The sequence below is a fragment of the Entelurus aequoreus genome, linkage group LG10 (assembly GCF_033978785.1).
Source record: "Entelurus aequoreus isolate RoL-2023_Sb linkage group LG10, RoL_Eaeq_v1.1, whole genome shotgun sequence".
Taxonomy (NCBI): Eukaryota; Metazoa; Chordata; class Actinopteri; order Syngnathiformes; family Syngnathidae; genus Entelurus; species Entelurus aequoreus.
Genome location: NC_084740.1, coordinates 63,239,970 through 63,252,469, shown reverse-complemented (window position 1 = coordinate 63,252,469; position 12,500 = coordinate 63,239,970). Strand labels below are relative to the sequence as shown.

Genomic DNA, 12,500 nt, shown 5'->3' with positions numbered 1-12,500 from the left:
CGGGTGGAGGCGGGAGTGCCCGGAGCTCTGGCGCTCCCGGGCGACGTGCCAAAACCTGATAAACCCAACTCGAGGATGTGGCAAAACAAACAAACAAACTGAGACAACTCTCAGCGGTGGATCACTCGGCTCGTGCGTCGATGAAGGACGCAGCAAGCTGCGAGAACTAATGTGAATTGCAGGGCACATTGATCATCGACACTTCGAACGCACATTGCGGCCCCGGGCCCGTCCCGGGGCCACGCCTGTCTGAGCGTCGCCCTGAATATCAATCGGAAGGGCGGGGCATCCCCCCGCCCTCCGGAGCTGGGGTGTCGCAGGACCCTCGGGTCCTTCGTCCCCTTAAGTGCAGACTTGTCGGCTGAAGAACACCCCGTCGCGGACCTCGCGGCCCCCCTTCTCCTACGGGGCGACACCCCTGTTACGAGACCTGCGCGTGTGCGGTGCGGCGGGCTGCCGGTGGACCCTGCGTCTTGGGTAGTCCGCGTTTCGCGCGCCCACGGGTGACGGGCAGGGTGAGCCCCTGCGTGAGCCCCTGCGTGAGCCCCTGCGTGAGCCCCTGCGTGAGCCCACTGCGCGTGGAGTGACCCCTGTTACGAGCCCCCAGCACGGGCGCGGGCGCGACCGCCCGTCAGGCGGGACCCGCGTTACGCGTGTTCGGGGGTGGCGGGCAGGTAAGCTCCGCGCGCGACGCGCCCACAGCGGACCCACGGGCGACCCCCGTCACGAGCCCCTTTAGCGTGTGCGGGCGTGGCTGCCGTCAGGCAGACACGCGTTACGCGCGCAGACGGGGGTGGCGACGGGGCCAGCCCCTGCTACGAGCCCACCGCGTGTGGTGCGACCCACTGTCAAGAAACCCACACCGTACGGGCGGGCACGACCGTCGTCAAGGTGGGACGTGGTTTACCGCGGATGTCCACATGAGCCCCTGTCGCTCAGGTCCTTGAAAAGCCGTTCAGAAAAAGGACCGGGGAAAATAGGGGGAAAAACACCAAAATTGAGTCCCAAAATAGCTTACTTTGACACGGACACATTCCCTGTGATTTTGGCCTGTCGAGACATGGTGCACCTACTAACGTGATGGTGGTGTTTTGGACCACCAGAAAAAAAACCACAAAATCGAAAGAACGTAAAAAGTATGTGAAAATTTAAGCCTCTCTCGATTTTGTACTTAGAAAAAAATCCCAGCCAAAAACTAAAATCCATTGAAATGCATTGGAAGGATGAGTGGGGATTTTTTTTCTAAGTGTCTGATCGAGAGAAGGTAAAAAGAGGTGATTTTATAGCCTCTCTCGATTTTGTACTTAGAAAAAATCGAGAGAAGGTAAAAAGAGGTGCTTTTTAGCCTCTCTCGATTTTGTACTTAGAAAAAATCCAAGAATTTTTTTTTTTTCCCGTTTTTTTTCTAAGTGTCTGATCAAGAGAAGGTAAAAAGAGGTGATTTTTAGCCTCTCTCGATTTTGTACTTAGAAAAAATCCAAGAATTTTTTTTTTTTCCATTTTTTTTCTAAGTGTCTGATCGAGAGAAGGTAAAAAGAGGTGATTTTTAGCCTCTCTCGATTTTGTACTTGGAAAAAAATCGAGAGAAGGTAAAAAGAGGTGCTTTTTACCCTCTTTCGATTTGGTACTTAGAAAAATCCCCCACTTCCCCTGTGACTTTGCTGGGTGCGTCCTGGCCATGCTGGGTGCCTGCTGGCACCCCTGGGCTCGGCTGGAAACGCGGCGGGACTTGCTGCACTCCAGCCTGGGTGTGATTTTTGATCATTTTCATGACTTTACCCCCAGACTTTCCCCACTTCCCCTGTGACTTTGCAGGGTGCGCCCTGGCCATGCTGGGTGCCTCCCGGCACCCCTGGGCTCGGCTGGAACACGGCGGGACTTACTGCACCTCCAGCCTGGGTGTGATTTTTGATCATTTTCACGACTTTTCCCCAGACTTTCCCCACTTCCCCTGTGACTTTGCTGGTGTGCGCCCTGGCCATGCTGGGTGCCTGCTGGCACCCCTGGGCTCGGCTGGAACGCGGCGGGACTTGCTGCACTCCAGCTGGGTGTGATTTTTGATCATTTTCATGACTTTTCCCCGACTTTCCCCACTTCCCCTGTGACTTTGCTGGGTGCGCCCTGGCCATGCTGGGTGCCTGCTGGCATTCCCTGGGCTCGGCTGGAACGCGGCGGGACTTGCTGCACTCCAGCCTGGGGTGTGATTTTTGATAATTTTCACGACTTTTCCCAGACTTTCCCCACTTCCCCTGTGGACTTTGCTGGGTGCGTCCTGGCCATGCTGGGTGCCTGCTGGCACCCCTGGGCTCGGCTGGAACGCGGCGGGACTTGCTGCACTGCAGCCTGGGTGTGATTTTTTGATCATTTTCAAGCACTTTTCCCCAGACTTACCCCCACTTCCCCTGTGACTTTGGCTGGGTGCGCCCTGGCCCATGCTGGGTGGCTCCTGGCACCACCTGGGCTCGGCTGGAACGCGGCGAGGACTTGCTGCACTCCAGCCTGGGTGTGATTTTTGATCATTTTCACGACTTTCCCCAGACTTTCCCCACTTCCCCTGTGACTTTGCTGGGTGCGTCCTGGCCATGCTGGGTGCCTGCTGGCACCCCTGGGCTCGGCTGGAACGCGGCGGGGACTTGCTGCACTCCAGCCTGGGTGTGATTTTTGATCATTTTCATGACTTTTCCCCAGACTTTCCCCACTTCCCCTGTGACTTTGCAAGGGTGCGCCCTGGCCATGCTGGGTGCCTCCCGGCACCCCTGGGCTCGGCTGGAACGCGGCGGGACTTGCTGCACTCCAGCCTGGGTTGTGATTTTTGATCATTTTCACGACTTTGCCCCAGACTTTCCCCACTTCCCCTGTGACTTTGCTGGTGCGCCCTGGCCATGCTGGGTGCCTCCTGGCACCCCTGGGCTCGGCTGAAACGCGGCGGGACTTGCTGCACTCCAGCCTGGGTGTGATTTTTGATCATTTTCACGACTTTTCCCCAGACTTTCCCCACTTCCCCCTGTGACTTTGCTGGGTGCGCCCTGGCCATGCTGGGGTGCCCTGCTGGCACCCCTGGGCTCGGCTGAAACGCGGCGGGGACTTGCTGCACTCCAGCCTGGGTGTGATTTTTTGATCATTTTCACGACTTTTCCCCAGACTTTCCCCACTTCCCCTGTGACTTTGCTGGGTGCGTCCTGGCCATGCTGGGTGCCCCCCGGCACCCCTGGGCTCGGCTGGAACGCGGACGGGGACTTGCTGCACTCCAGCCTGGTGTGATTTTTTGATCATTTTCACAACTTTTCCCCAGACTTTCCCCACTTCCCCTGTGACTTTGCTGGGTGCGTCCTGGGCCATGCTGGGTGCCCTGCTGGCACCCCTGGGCTCGGCTGGAACGCGGCGGGGGACTTGCTGCACTCCAGCCTGGGGTGTGATTTTTGATCATTTTCACGACTTTTCCCCAGCCTTCCCCACTTCCCCTGTGACTTTGCTGGGTGCGTCCTGGCCATGCTGGGTTCCCCCCCGGCACCCCTGGGCTCGGCTGGAACGCGGCGGGACTTGCTGCACTCCAGCCTGGGTGTGATTTTTGATCATTTTCACGACTTTTCCCCAGACTTTTCCCCACTTCCCCTGTGACTTTGCTGGGTGCGTCCTGGCCATGCTGGGTGCCTGCTGGCACCCCTGGGCTCGGCTGGAACGCGGCGGGACTTGCTGCACTCTAGCCTGGGTGTGATTTTTTGATCATTTTCATTACTTTTCCCCACTTCCCCTGTGACTTTGCTGGGTGCGTCCTGGCCATGCTGGGTGCCTCCCGGCACCCCTGGGCTCGGGTGGAACGCGGCGGGACTTGCTGCACTCCAGCCTGGGTGTGATTTTTGATCATTTTCATGACTTTTCCCCAGACTTTCCCCACTTCCCCTGTGACTTTGCTGGGTGCGTCCTGGCCATGCTGGGTGCCTGCTGGCACCCCTGGGCTCGGCTGGAACGCGGCGGGACTTGCTGCACTCCAGCCTGGGTGGGATTTTTGATCATTTTCATGACTTTTCCCCGACTTTCCCCACTTCCCCTGTGACTTTGCTGGGTGCGTCCTGGCCATGCTGGGTGCCTCCCGGCACCCCTGGGCTCGGCTGGAACGCGGCGGGACTTGTGGCACTGGAACCTGGGTGTGATTTTTTTGATCATTTTCATGACTTTTCCCCAGACTTTCCCCCCTTCCCCTGTGACTTTGCTGGGTGCCTCTTGGCACCCCTGGGCTCGGGTGGAACGCGGCGGGACTTGTGGCACTGGAACCTGGGTGTGATTTTTTTGATCATTTTCATGACTTTTTCAAGACTTTCCCCACTTTTCTACCCCACTTCCCCTGTGACTTTGCTGGGTGCGCCCTGGTCATGCTGGGTGCCTGCTGGCACCCCTGGGCTCGGCTGGAACGCGGCGGGGACTTGCTGCACTCCAGCCTGGGTGTGATTTTTGATCATTTTCACGACTTTTCCCCCAGACTTTCCCACTCCCTCCTGTGACTTTGGCTGGGTGCGCCCTGGCCATGCTGGGTGCCTCCCGGCACCCCTGGGCTCGGGTGGAACGCGGCGGGACTTGCTGCACTCCAGCTGGGTGTGATTTTTGATCATTTTCACGACTTTTTCCCCAGACTTTCCCCAACTTCCCCTGTGACTTTGCTGGTTGCGTCCTGGCCATGCTGGGTGCCTGCCGGCACCCCTGGGCTCGCTGGAACGCGGCGGGACTTGCTGCACTACAGCCTGGGTGTGATTTTTGATCATTTTCATGACTTTCCCCAGACTTTCCCCACTCACCCCCTGTGACTTTGCTAGGTGCGTCCTGGCCATGCTGGGTGCCTCCCGGCACCCCTGGGCTCGGGTGGAACGCGGCGGAACTTGCTGCACTCCAGCCTGGGTGTGATTTTTGATCATTTTCATGACTTTTTCCCAGACTTCCCCCACTTCCCCTGTGACTTTGCTGGGTGCGTCCTGGCCATGCTGGGTGCCTCCCGGCACCCCTGGGCTCGGTGGTGGGACGCGGCGGGACTTGCTGCACTCCAGCCTGGGTGTGATTTTTGATCATTTTCATGACTTTTTCCAGACTTTCCCCACTTTTCTACCCCACTTCCCCTGTGACTTTGCTGCATGCGTCCTGGCCATGCTGGGCGCCTCCTGGCACCCCTGGACTTGGGTGGAACGCGGCTGGGACTTGTGGCACTCAAATCTGGGTGTGATAAGGAAAAAAACTAGCCGTCAACGGCAAATTTTTAAAATTGGTCTCCAAACTAGGGCACGCGGGCTGAACGCGGTACGCCGGAATCCGGCCCCCGGATTTTGGGGGATTTTTTTTGATTTTTATTATTTCTTAGGACATGTCATGCATCCCTGGACTCGGGTGGGCGGCTGCGGGACTTGTGGGACTCGAACATGGGTGTGATTTTGGATCATTTTCGGGACTTTTGCCTACTTTTCCGACTTTTCTCTCCCCCACTCACAGTGTGACTTTGCTGGGGGCGCTTTGGACATGTCGGGCACCCTTGGACTCGGTCACCTGCTGCTTGTGGCACTCAAACCTGGGTGTCACCTGGTGTGATTTTGGACCATTTTCGGGACTTTTGCCTACTTTTCCGACTTTCCTCCCCCAGTCACAGTGTGACTTTGCTGGGGGGGGGGGGGGGGGGGCGCTCTGTACATGTCGGGCACCCCTGGACTCGGGTGACCTGCTGCGGGACTTGTGGCACTCAAACCTGGGTGTGCTTTTAGAACGTTTTGGGGATTTTTGCCCACTTTCACAACTTTTCTTCCCCACGCACAGTGTGACTTTGCTGGGGGGGCGCTTTGGACATGTCGGGCACCTGGACTCGGGTGACCTGCTGCGGGGACATGTGGCACTCAAACCTGGGTGTGATTTTAGAACATTTTGGGGATTTTTGCACACTTTCCCAACTTTTCTTCCCCACTCACAGTGTGACTTTGCTGGGGGGGCGCTTTGTACATGTCGGGCACCCCTGACTCGGGTGACCTGCTGCAGGACTTGTGGCACTCAAACCTGGGTGTGCTTTTTGAACATTTTGGGGATTTTTGCCCACTTTCACAACTTTTCTTCCCCACTCACAGTGTGACTTTGCTGGGGGGCGCTTTGTACATGCCGGGCACCCCTGGACTCGGGTGACCTGCTGCGGGACTTGTGGCACTCAAACCTGGGTGTGATTTTAGAACTTTTTTTTTTTTTTTTTTCCACTTTCACAACTTTTCTTCTCCACTCACAGTGTGACTTTGCTGGGGTCGCTTTGTACATGTCGGGCACCCCTGGACTCGGGTGACCTGCTGCGGGACTTGCTGCTCTCAAACCTGGGTGTGATTTTGGATCGTTCAGGACATTTCCTGTTCGCATGCCCCAAAAGGCCTCCCATTCCCCGGGGACACGCGCTGGACACCTCGGGTAGCCCAAAAATACGCGATTCTGTTTAAAAAGCCCGTCTATTGCTGTCCTAAGACACATGTGCAACAGCCCGGGGTTTATTTCCCTTCATAAGTAGGGTTTCTCTCGTTAATGCACGCTTGGAAATAATGCATTTCTTTCTGGGTGCAATTGCGGCCGGAGTCCACAGGAGGGCACCAATTCCCCGCTGCATTTAATCCTGGGTGCATTTGCGGCGGATGTCCACAGGAGGGCTCCAGTTCCCCACTCTGGACTCGGGTGACCTGCTGCGGGACTTGTGGCACTCAAACCTGGGTGTGATTTTAGAACTTTTTTTTTTTTTTTTCCACTTTCACAACTTTTCTTCCCCACTCACAGTGTGACTTTGCTGGGGTCGCTTTGTACATGTCGGGCACCCCTGGACTCGGGGTGACCTGCTGCGGGACTTGCTGCGCTCAAACCTGGGTGTGATTTTGGATCGTTCAGGACATTTCCTGTTCGCATGCCCCAAAAGGCCTCCCATTCCCCGGGGACACGCGCTGGACACCTCGGGTAGCCCAAAATACGCGATTCTGTTTAAAAAGCCCGTTTATTGCTGTCCTAAGACACATGTGCAACAGCCCGGGGTTTATTTCCCTTCATAAGTAGGGTTTCTCTCGTTAATGCACGCTTGGAAATAATGCATTTCTTTCTGGGTGCAATTGCGGCCGGAGTCCACAGGAGGCTCCAATTCCCCGCTGCATTTAATCCTGGGGTGCATTTGTGGCGGATTGTCCACAGGAGGGCTCCAGTTCCCCACTCTGGACTCGGGTGACCTGCTGCGGGACTTGTGGCACTCAAACCTGGGTGTGATTTTAGAACATTTTGGGGATTTTTGCCCACTTTCACAACTTTTCTTCCCCACTCACAGTGTGACTTTGCTGGGGGGCGCTTTGTACACGTCGGGCACCCCTGGACTCGGGTCACCTGCTGCGGGACTTGTGGCACTCAAACCTGGGTGTGCTTTTTTGAACGTTTGGGGATTTTTGCCCACTTTCACAACTTTTCTTCCCCACTCACAGTGTGACTTTGCTGGGATCGCTTTGTACATGTCGGGCACCCCTGGACTCGGGTGGACCTGCTGCGGGACTTGCTGCGCTCAAAACCTGGGTGTGCTTTTTGAACGTTTTGGGGATTTTTGCCCACTTTCACAACTTTTCTTCCCCCACTCACAGTGTGACTTTGCTGGGGTCGCTTTGTACATGTCGGGCACCCCTGGACTCGGGTGACCTGCTGCGGGGACCTTGCTGCGCTCAAACCAGGGTGTGATTTTGGATCGTTCAGGACATTTCCTGTCCGCATGCCCCCAAAGGGCCTCCCATTCCCCGGGGACACGCGCTGGACACCCCGGGTAGCCCAAAATATGCGATTGTTTAAAAGCCCGTCTATTGCTGTCCTAAGACACATGTGCAACAGCCCGGGGTTTATTTCCCTTCATAAGTAGGGTTTCTCTCTATAGTGCACACTTGGAAATAATGCATTTCTTTAGGGGTGCAATTGTGGCCGGAGTCCACAGGAGGGCTCCAATTCCCCGCTGTCCTCTTGCAGTGTAAGAGGGTTGCTGTTTTCTGTCTGAAAATAGGGCCCCAAAAGGCATCCAGGGCCCCTAATGACAGTAATTTATGGCCCCTAAAGGCCTCACATTGCCCGGGAAGACCTGACGGACGCCTCGGCGTCACCGAAATACTACAAACTGTTTAAAATGGGGCCCCAAAGGCCTGGAAATGATGCCTTTAATCCTGGGTGCATTTGCGGCCGGAGTCCACAGGAGGGCTCTAGTCCCCCCACTCTTTTGATGACCTATGGCCCCCAAAAGGCCTCGCATTCGACCGGGAAGACCTGATGGACTCCTCGGCGTCACCGAAATAACGCCAAACTGTCTGAAAATAGGGCCCCTGATGACATCACTTGGCCCGTTTTTTTAGGTTTCACCTGTGGGGATTAAATGCTCGTTCACAAGCACGACGACCGCATTTTCTCCACAGAGTGCTTGTACCCTAAAATGACTTCCAGCAAGGAGATGGACTAATTTTGAGTTCCTGACCCAGGTGGAGAACCAAGGGTGGTCGGTAGTGATGGGTTGATGAGGCCCCATGAAGCGTTTCGACACATTGCAAAACTGTATTGATACTGTGTCGATACTGTGTCACTAAATACTGACATCTGCTGGACATTAAAAATCCCTACAGGCAACCTATGGACCGACTCAACTGACACTGATTTTATGACCTAGTATATACAATAATATAAACCAAGTCATTGTATTTCATTTAGGATTATTTCATATCTTCATTTAAATAAAAATATATTTTTATCTTTTTTAGATACAGTCAAATAATGTGAACATGTATCATGACTAGGATGGTAGAAGGTGGGGATTGAACCCCAGTAACCGATTGCTGGCACGGCCACGCTACCAACTTCGCCACGCCGTCATTCCTGTACCTTCTCTAGTAACAGTAGTGATGGGTCCTCCAACACAGATGCATAGGCGCATGCGTCGAGCTCATAGAGCGAAACCCTGTGTCGGTGCGCGTACCGCTTTTAGAAAGTCACGTGACCGATCATGAGCTGCTTTGGTCACGTGACCGATACGCGAACTGTATCGCACTGACGCCTCCTCTGTGCCCTGTGAGCAACATTCCCTCTAAGGTGCGCGCCTGCGCAAATGCGCAGTGCTCAAGCGTCCTCCGCGCACACCGTGCGCCGCACAGCCAATATATGCCGCGCACCAAATCAAACCCATCTGAATTCTAAACAAAATAAACACATTTATTCTGTGTAATTTTGAAATGCAACTTTGAGTGACAGTGACAACAAGCGGCCCTAATGGTGTTCGTCAACAACACGCATTGCGCCGCTTCCTAATAAACACAGTTTGGCGCGCAGGCGTCAGTGCGATACAGTTCATGAGCGGTCACGTGACCAGAACAGCTCATGAGCAGTCACGTGACCAAAACAGCTCGTGTTCGGTCACGTGACTTTCTAAAAGCGATACGCGCACCGACACAGGGTATCGCTCTATGAGCTCGACGCATGCGCCGATGCATCGGTGTTGCCGGACCCATCACTAGTGGTCGGCCTTCTTAAAGGGCCAGGCACCTAGACACTTGGGCAAATTCACGCCTTTTTTGGGTGACTTCCAGCAAGGAGAGGGACTAAATTTGAATTCCTGACCCCGGCGGAGAACCAAGGCAGGTCGGCCTTCTTAAAGGGCCAGGCACCTAGACACTTAGGCAAATTCACGCCTTTTTTTCGGGGACTTCCAGCAAGGAGAGGGACTAAATTTGAATTCCTGGCCCAGGTGGGGAACCAAGGCAGGTCGGCCTTCTTGTTCCCAAGCACCACGCCGCATTTTCTCCAGCCAAATCCAGCCATTCTTAAATGACTAGAGAGTCATGGCTACTCCCGCTTTTACCCTAGCTTTACACTTAGGCAAATTCACGCCTTTTTTTGGGTGACTTCCAGCAAGGAGAGGGACCCATTTTGAATTCCTGACCCCGGCGGAGAACCAAGGCAGGTCGGCCTTCTTAAAGGGCCAGGCACCTAGACACTTAGGCAAATTCACGCCTTTTTTTGGGTGACTTCCAGCAAGTGGAGGGACTAATTTTGACCTCCTGACCCCGGCGGAGAACCAAGGCAGGTCGGCCTTCTTAAAGGGCCAGGCACCTAGACACTTAGGCAAATTCACGCCTTTTTTGGGGTGACTTCCAGCAAGGAGAGGGACTAATTTTGAATTCCTGACCCCGGCGGAGAACCAAGGCAGGTCGGCCTTCTTGTTCCCAAGCACCACGCCGCATTTTCTCCACGGAGTGCTGGTACCCTAAAATGACGACACTTGGAAAAAACTCAGCCATTCTTAAATGACTAGACAGTCATGGCTACTCCCGCTTTTACCCTAGCTTTACACTTAGGCAAATTCACGCCTTTTTTTCGGGGACTTCCAGCAAGGAGAGGGACTAAATTTGAATTCCTGGCCCAGGTGGGGAACCAAGGCAGGTCGGCCTTCTTAAAGGGCCAGGCACCTAGACACTTTGGCAAATTCACGCCTTTTTTTTTATTCCCACTGGAGAGTCATTTCTACTCCCCGCTTTTACCCGAAACCTTTTTTATTTTATTTTTCCTGGAGAGTAATTTCTACTCCCCGCTTTTACCCTCTACGTTTTCCCCGGCCGGGGGCCCCGCGGCCCCCTGCTCCATGGTGTTGTCGTTGGCCTAGCTTGCACTAGTTTCCAGGGCTCACCGCGTGGAGGTTGACAACTTGAGCCCCGTGGTCCCCCCACTGGAGAGTCATTTCTACTCCCCGCTTTTACCCAATTTTCATCCCCCACAGGAGAGTCATTTCTACTCCCCGCTTTTACCCGAAACATTTTTTATTTTATTTTTCCTGGAGAGTCATTTCTACTCCCCGCTTTTACCCGAAACATTTTTTATTTTCTTTTTCCTGGAGAGTCATTTCTACTCCCCGCTTTTACCCTCAAAGTTTTTCCCCGGCCGGGGGCCCCGCGGCCCCCTGCTCCATGGTGTTGTCGTTGGCCTAGTTTGCACTAGTTTCCAGGGCTCTCAATTAAAAAACTTAATTTAAAAACTTAAGTTTTTAAATTAAGTTTTTAAATTATTTTTTAACTTAATTTAAAAACTTAATTTAAAAACTTAAGTTTTTTAAATTATTTTTTAAATTAATTTTAAAATTATTTTTTAAATTATTTTTTAAATTATTTTTTAACTTAATTTTTAACTTAATTTTTAACTTAATTTAAAAACTTAATTTAAAAACTTAATTTAAAAACTGAAGTTTTTAAATTAAGTTTTTAAATTAATTTTTTAATTAGTTTTTTAATTAGTTTTTTAATTAATTAGTTTTTATTTAATTAGTTTTTTTTTAATTAGTTTTTTTTTAAATTAGTTTAAAAAATTGTGTTAACAATTTAATACAATTTTTAACAAACAAAGGCCTCCCAGCCGGCCAAACAAACAAAAAAAGGCCCAAACAGACGGCAAAACAAAGTCCAAAACAAACTAACAATGGCCTCCCAGCCGGCCAATAACAAACAATTGCCTCCCAGCCGGCCCAAAACAAACAATGGCCTCCCAGCCGGCCAAAAACAAACAATGGCCTCCCAGCCGGCCAATAACAAACAATGGCCTCTCAGCCGGCCAAAAACAAACAATGGCCTCCCAGCCGGCCAAAACAAAAAATGGCCTCCCAGCCGGCCAAAACAAAAAATGGCCTCCCAGCCGGCCAAACAAACAAAGGCCAAAACAGACTGCCAAAACAAAAACAAAGGCCAAAAACAGACTGCCAAACCTAAAACAGACTGCCAAGATAGTGACAGAATAGAACAAGGATGGACATTTCAACCCTAAACTCACTCCTTTCCTGCATATTACATTTCACCTATGCTACTTCGAAGGCTGTGCTACTGGCTGCAAAGCATTGCACTTTCAAATACAACAATGAGTAGAGAGGACTGTTGCACATATACATACATACATACATACAAGAAATACTTGAATTTGCACTGATATTCAAGTATTTTTTTATTTACATATACACAAAAGAAATACTTGAATTTGCACTGATATTCAAGTATTTTTTATTTACATATACACAAAAGAAATACTTGAATTTGCACTGATATTCAAGTATTTTTTATTTACATATACACAAAATAAATACTTGAATTTGCACTGATATTCAAGTATTTTTTATTTATATACATACGCAAGAAATACTTGAATTTGCACTGATATTCAAGTATTTATTTTATTTATATATATACACGCAAAAGAAATACTTGAATTTGCACTGATATTCAAGTATTTATTTTATTATATACATACACAAAAGAAATACTTGAATTTGCACTGATATTCAAGTATTTTTTATTTATATACATACGCAAGAAATACTTGAATTTGCACTGATATTCAAGTATTTTTTATTTATATACATACGCAAGAAATACTTGAATTTGCACTGATATTCAAGTATTTTTTATTTATATACATACGCAAAAGAAATACTTGAATTTGCACTGATATTCAAGTATTTTATTTATATA

General features: G+C 51.5%; 1 protein-coding gene and 1 non-coding gene across 2 annotated transcripts in view; one reads left to right on the top strand and one right to left on the bottom strand.

Annotated features, from left to right (window-relative positions):
* The first annotated feature begins 105 nt into the window (after positions 1–105).
* Positions 106–259, top strand: LOC133659430 (5.8S ribosomal RNA). Its single transcript, XR_009827660.1, has one exon. It is a non-coding gene; the product is annotated as a 5.8S ribosomal RNA (ribosomal RNA).
* A 143-nt stretch (positions 260–402) lies between these two features.
* Positions 403–12,500, bottom strand: part of LOC133659175 (collagen alpha-2(IX) chain-like) — a 117,264-nt gene continuing 105,166 nt past the window's right edge. The window contains exon 14 of the mRNA XM_062061911.1: positions 403–572. Within this exon, the coding sequence (XP_061917895.1) occupies positions 403–572 (170 nt within the window). The remainder of the gene's footprint in view (positions 573–12,500) is intronic.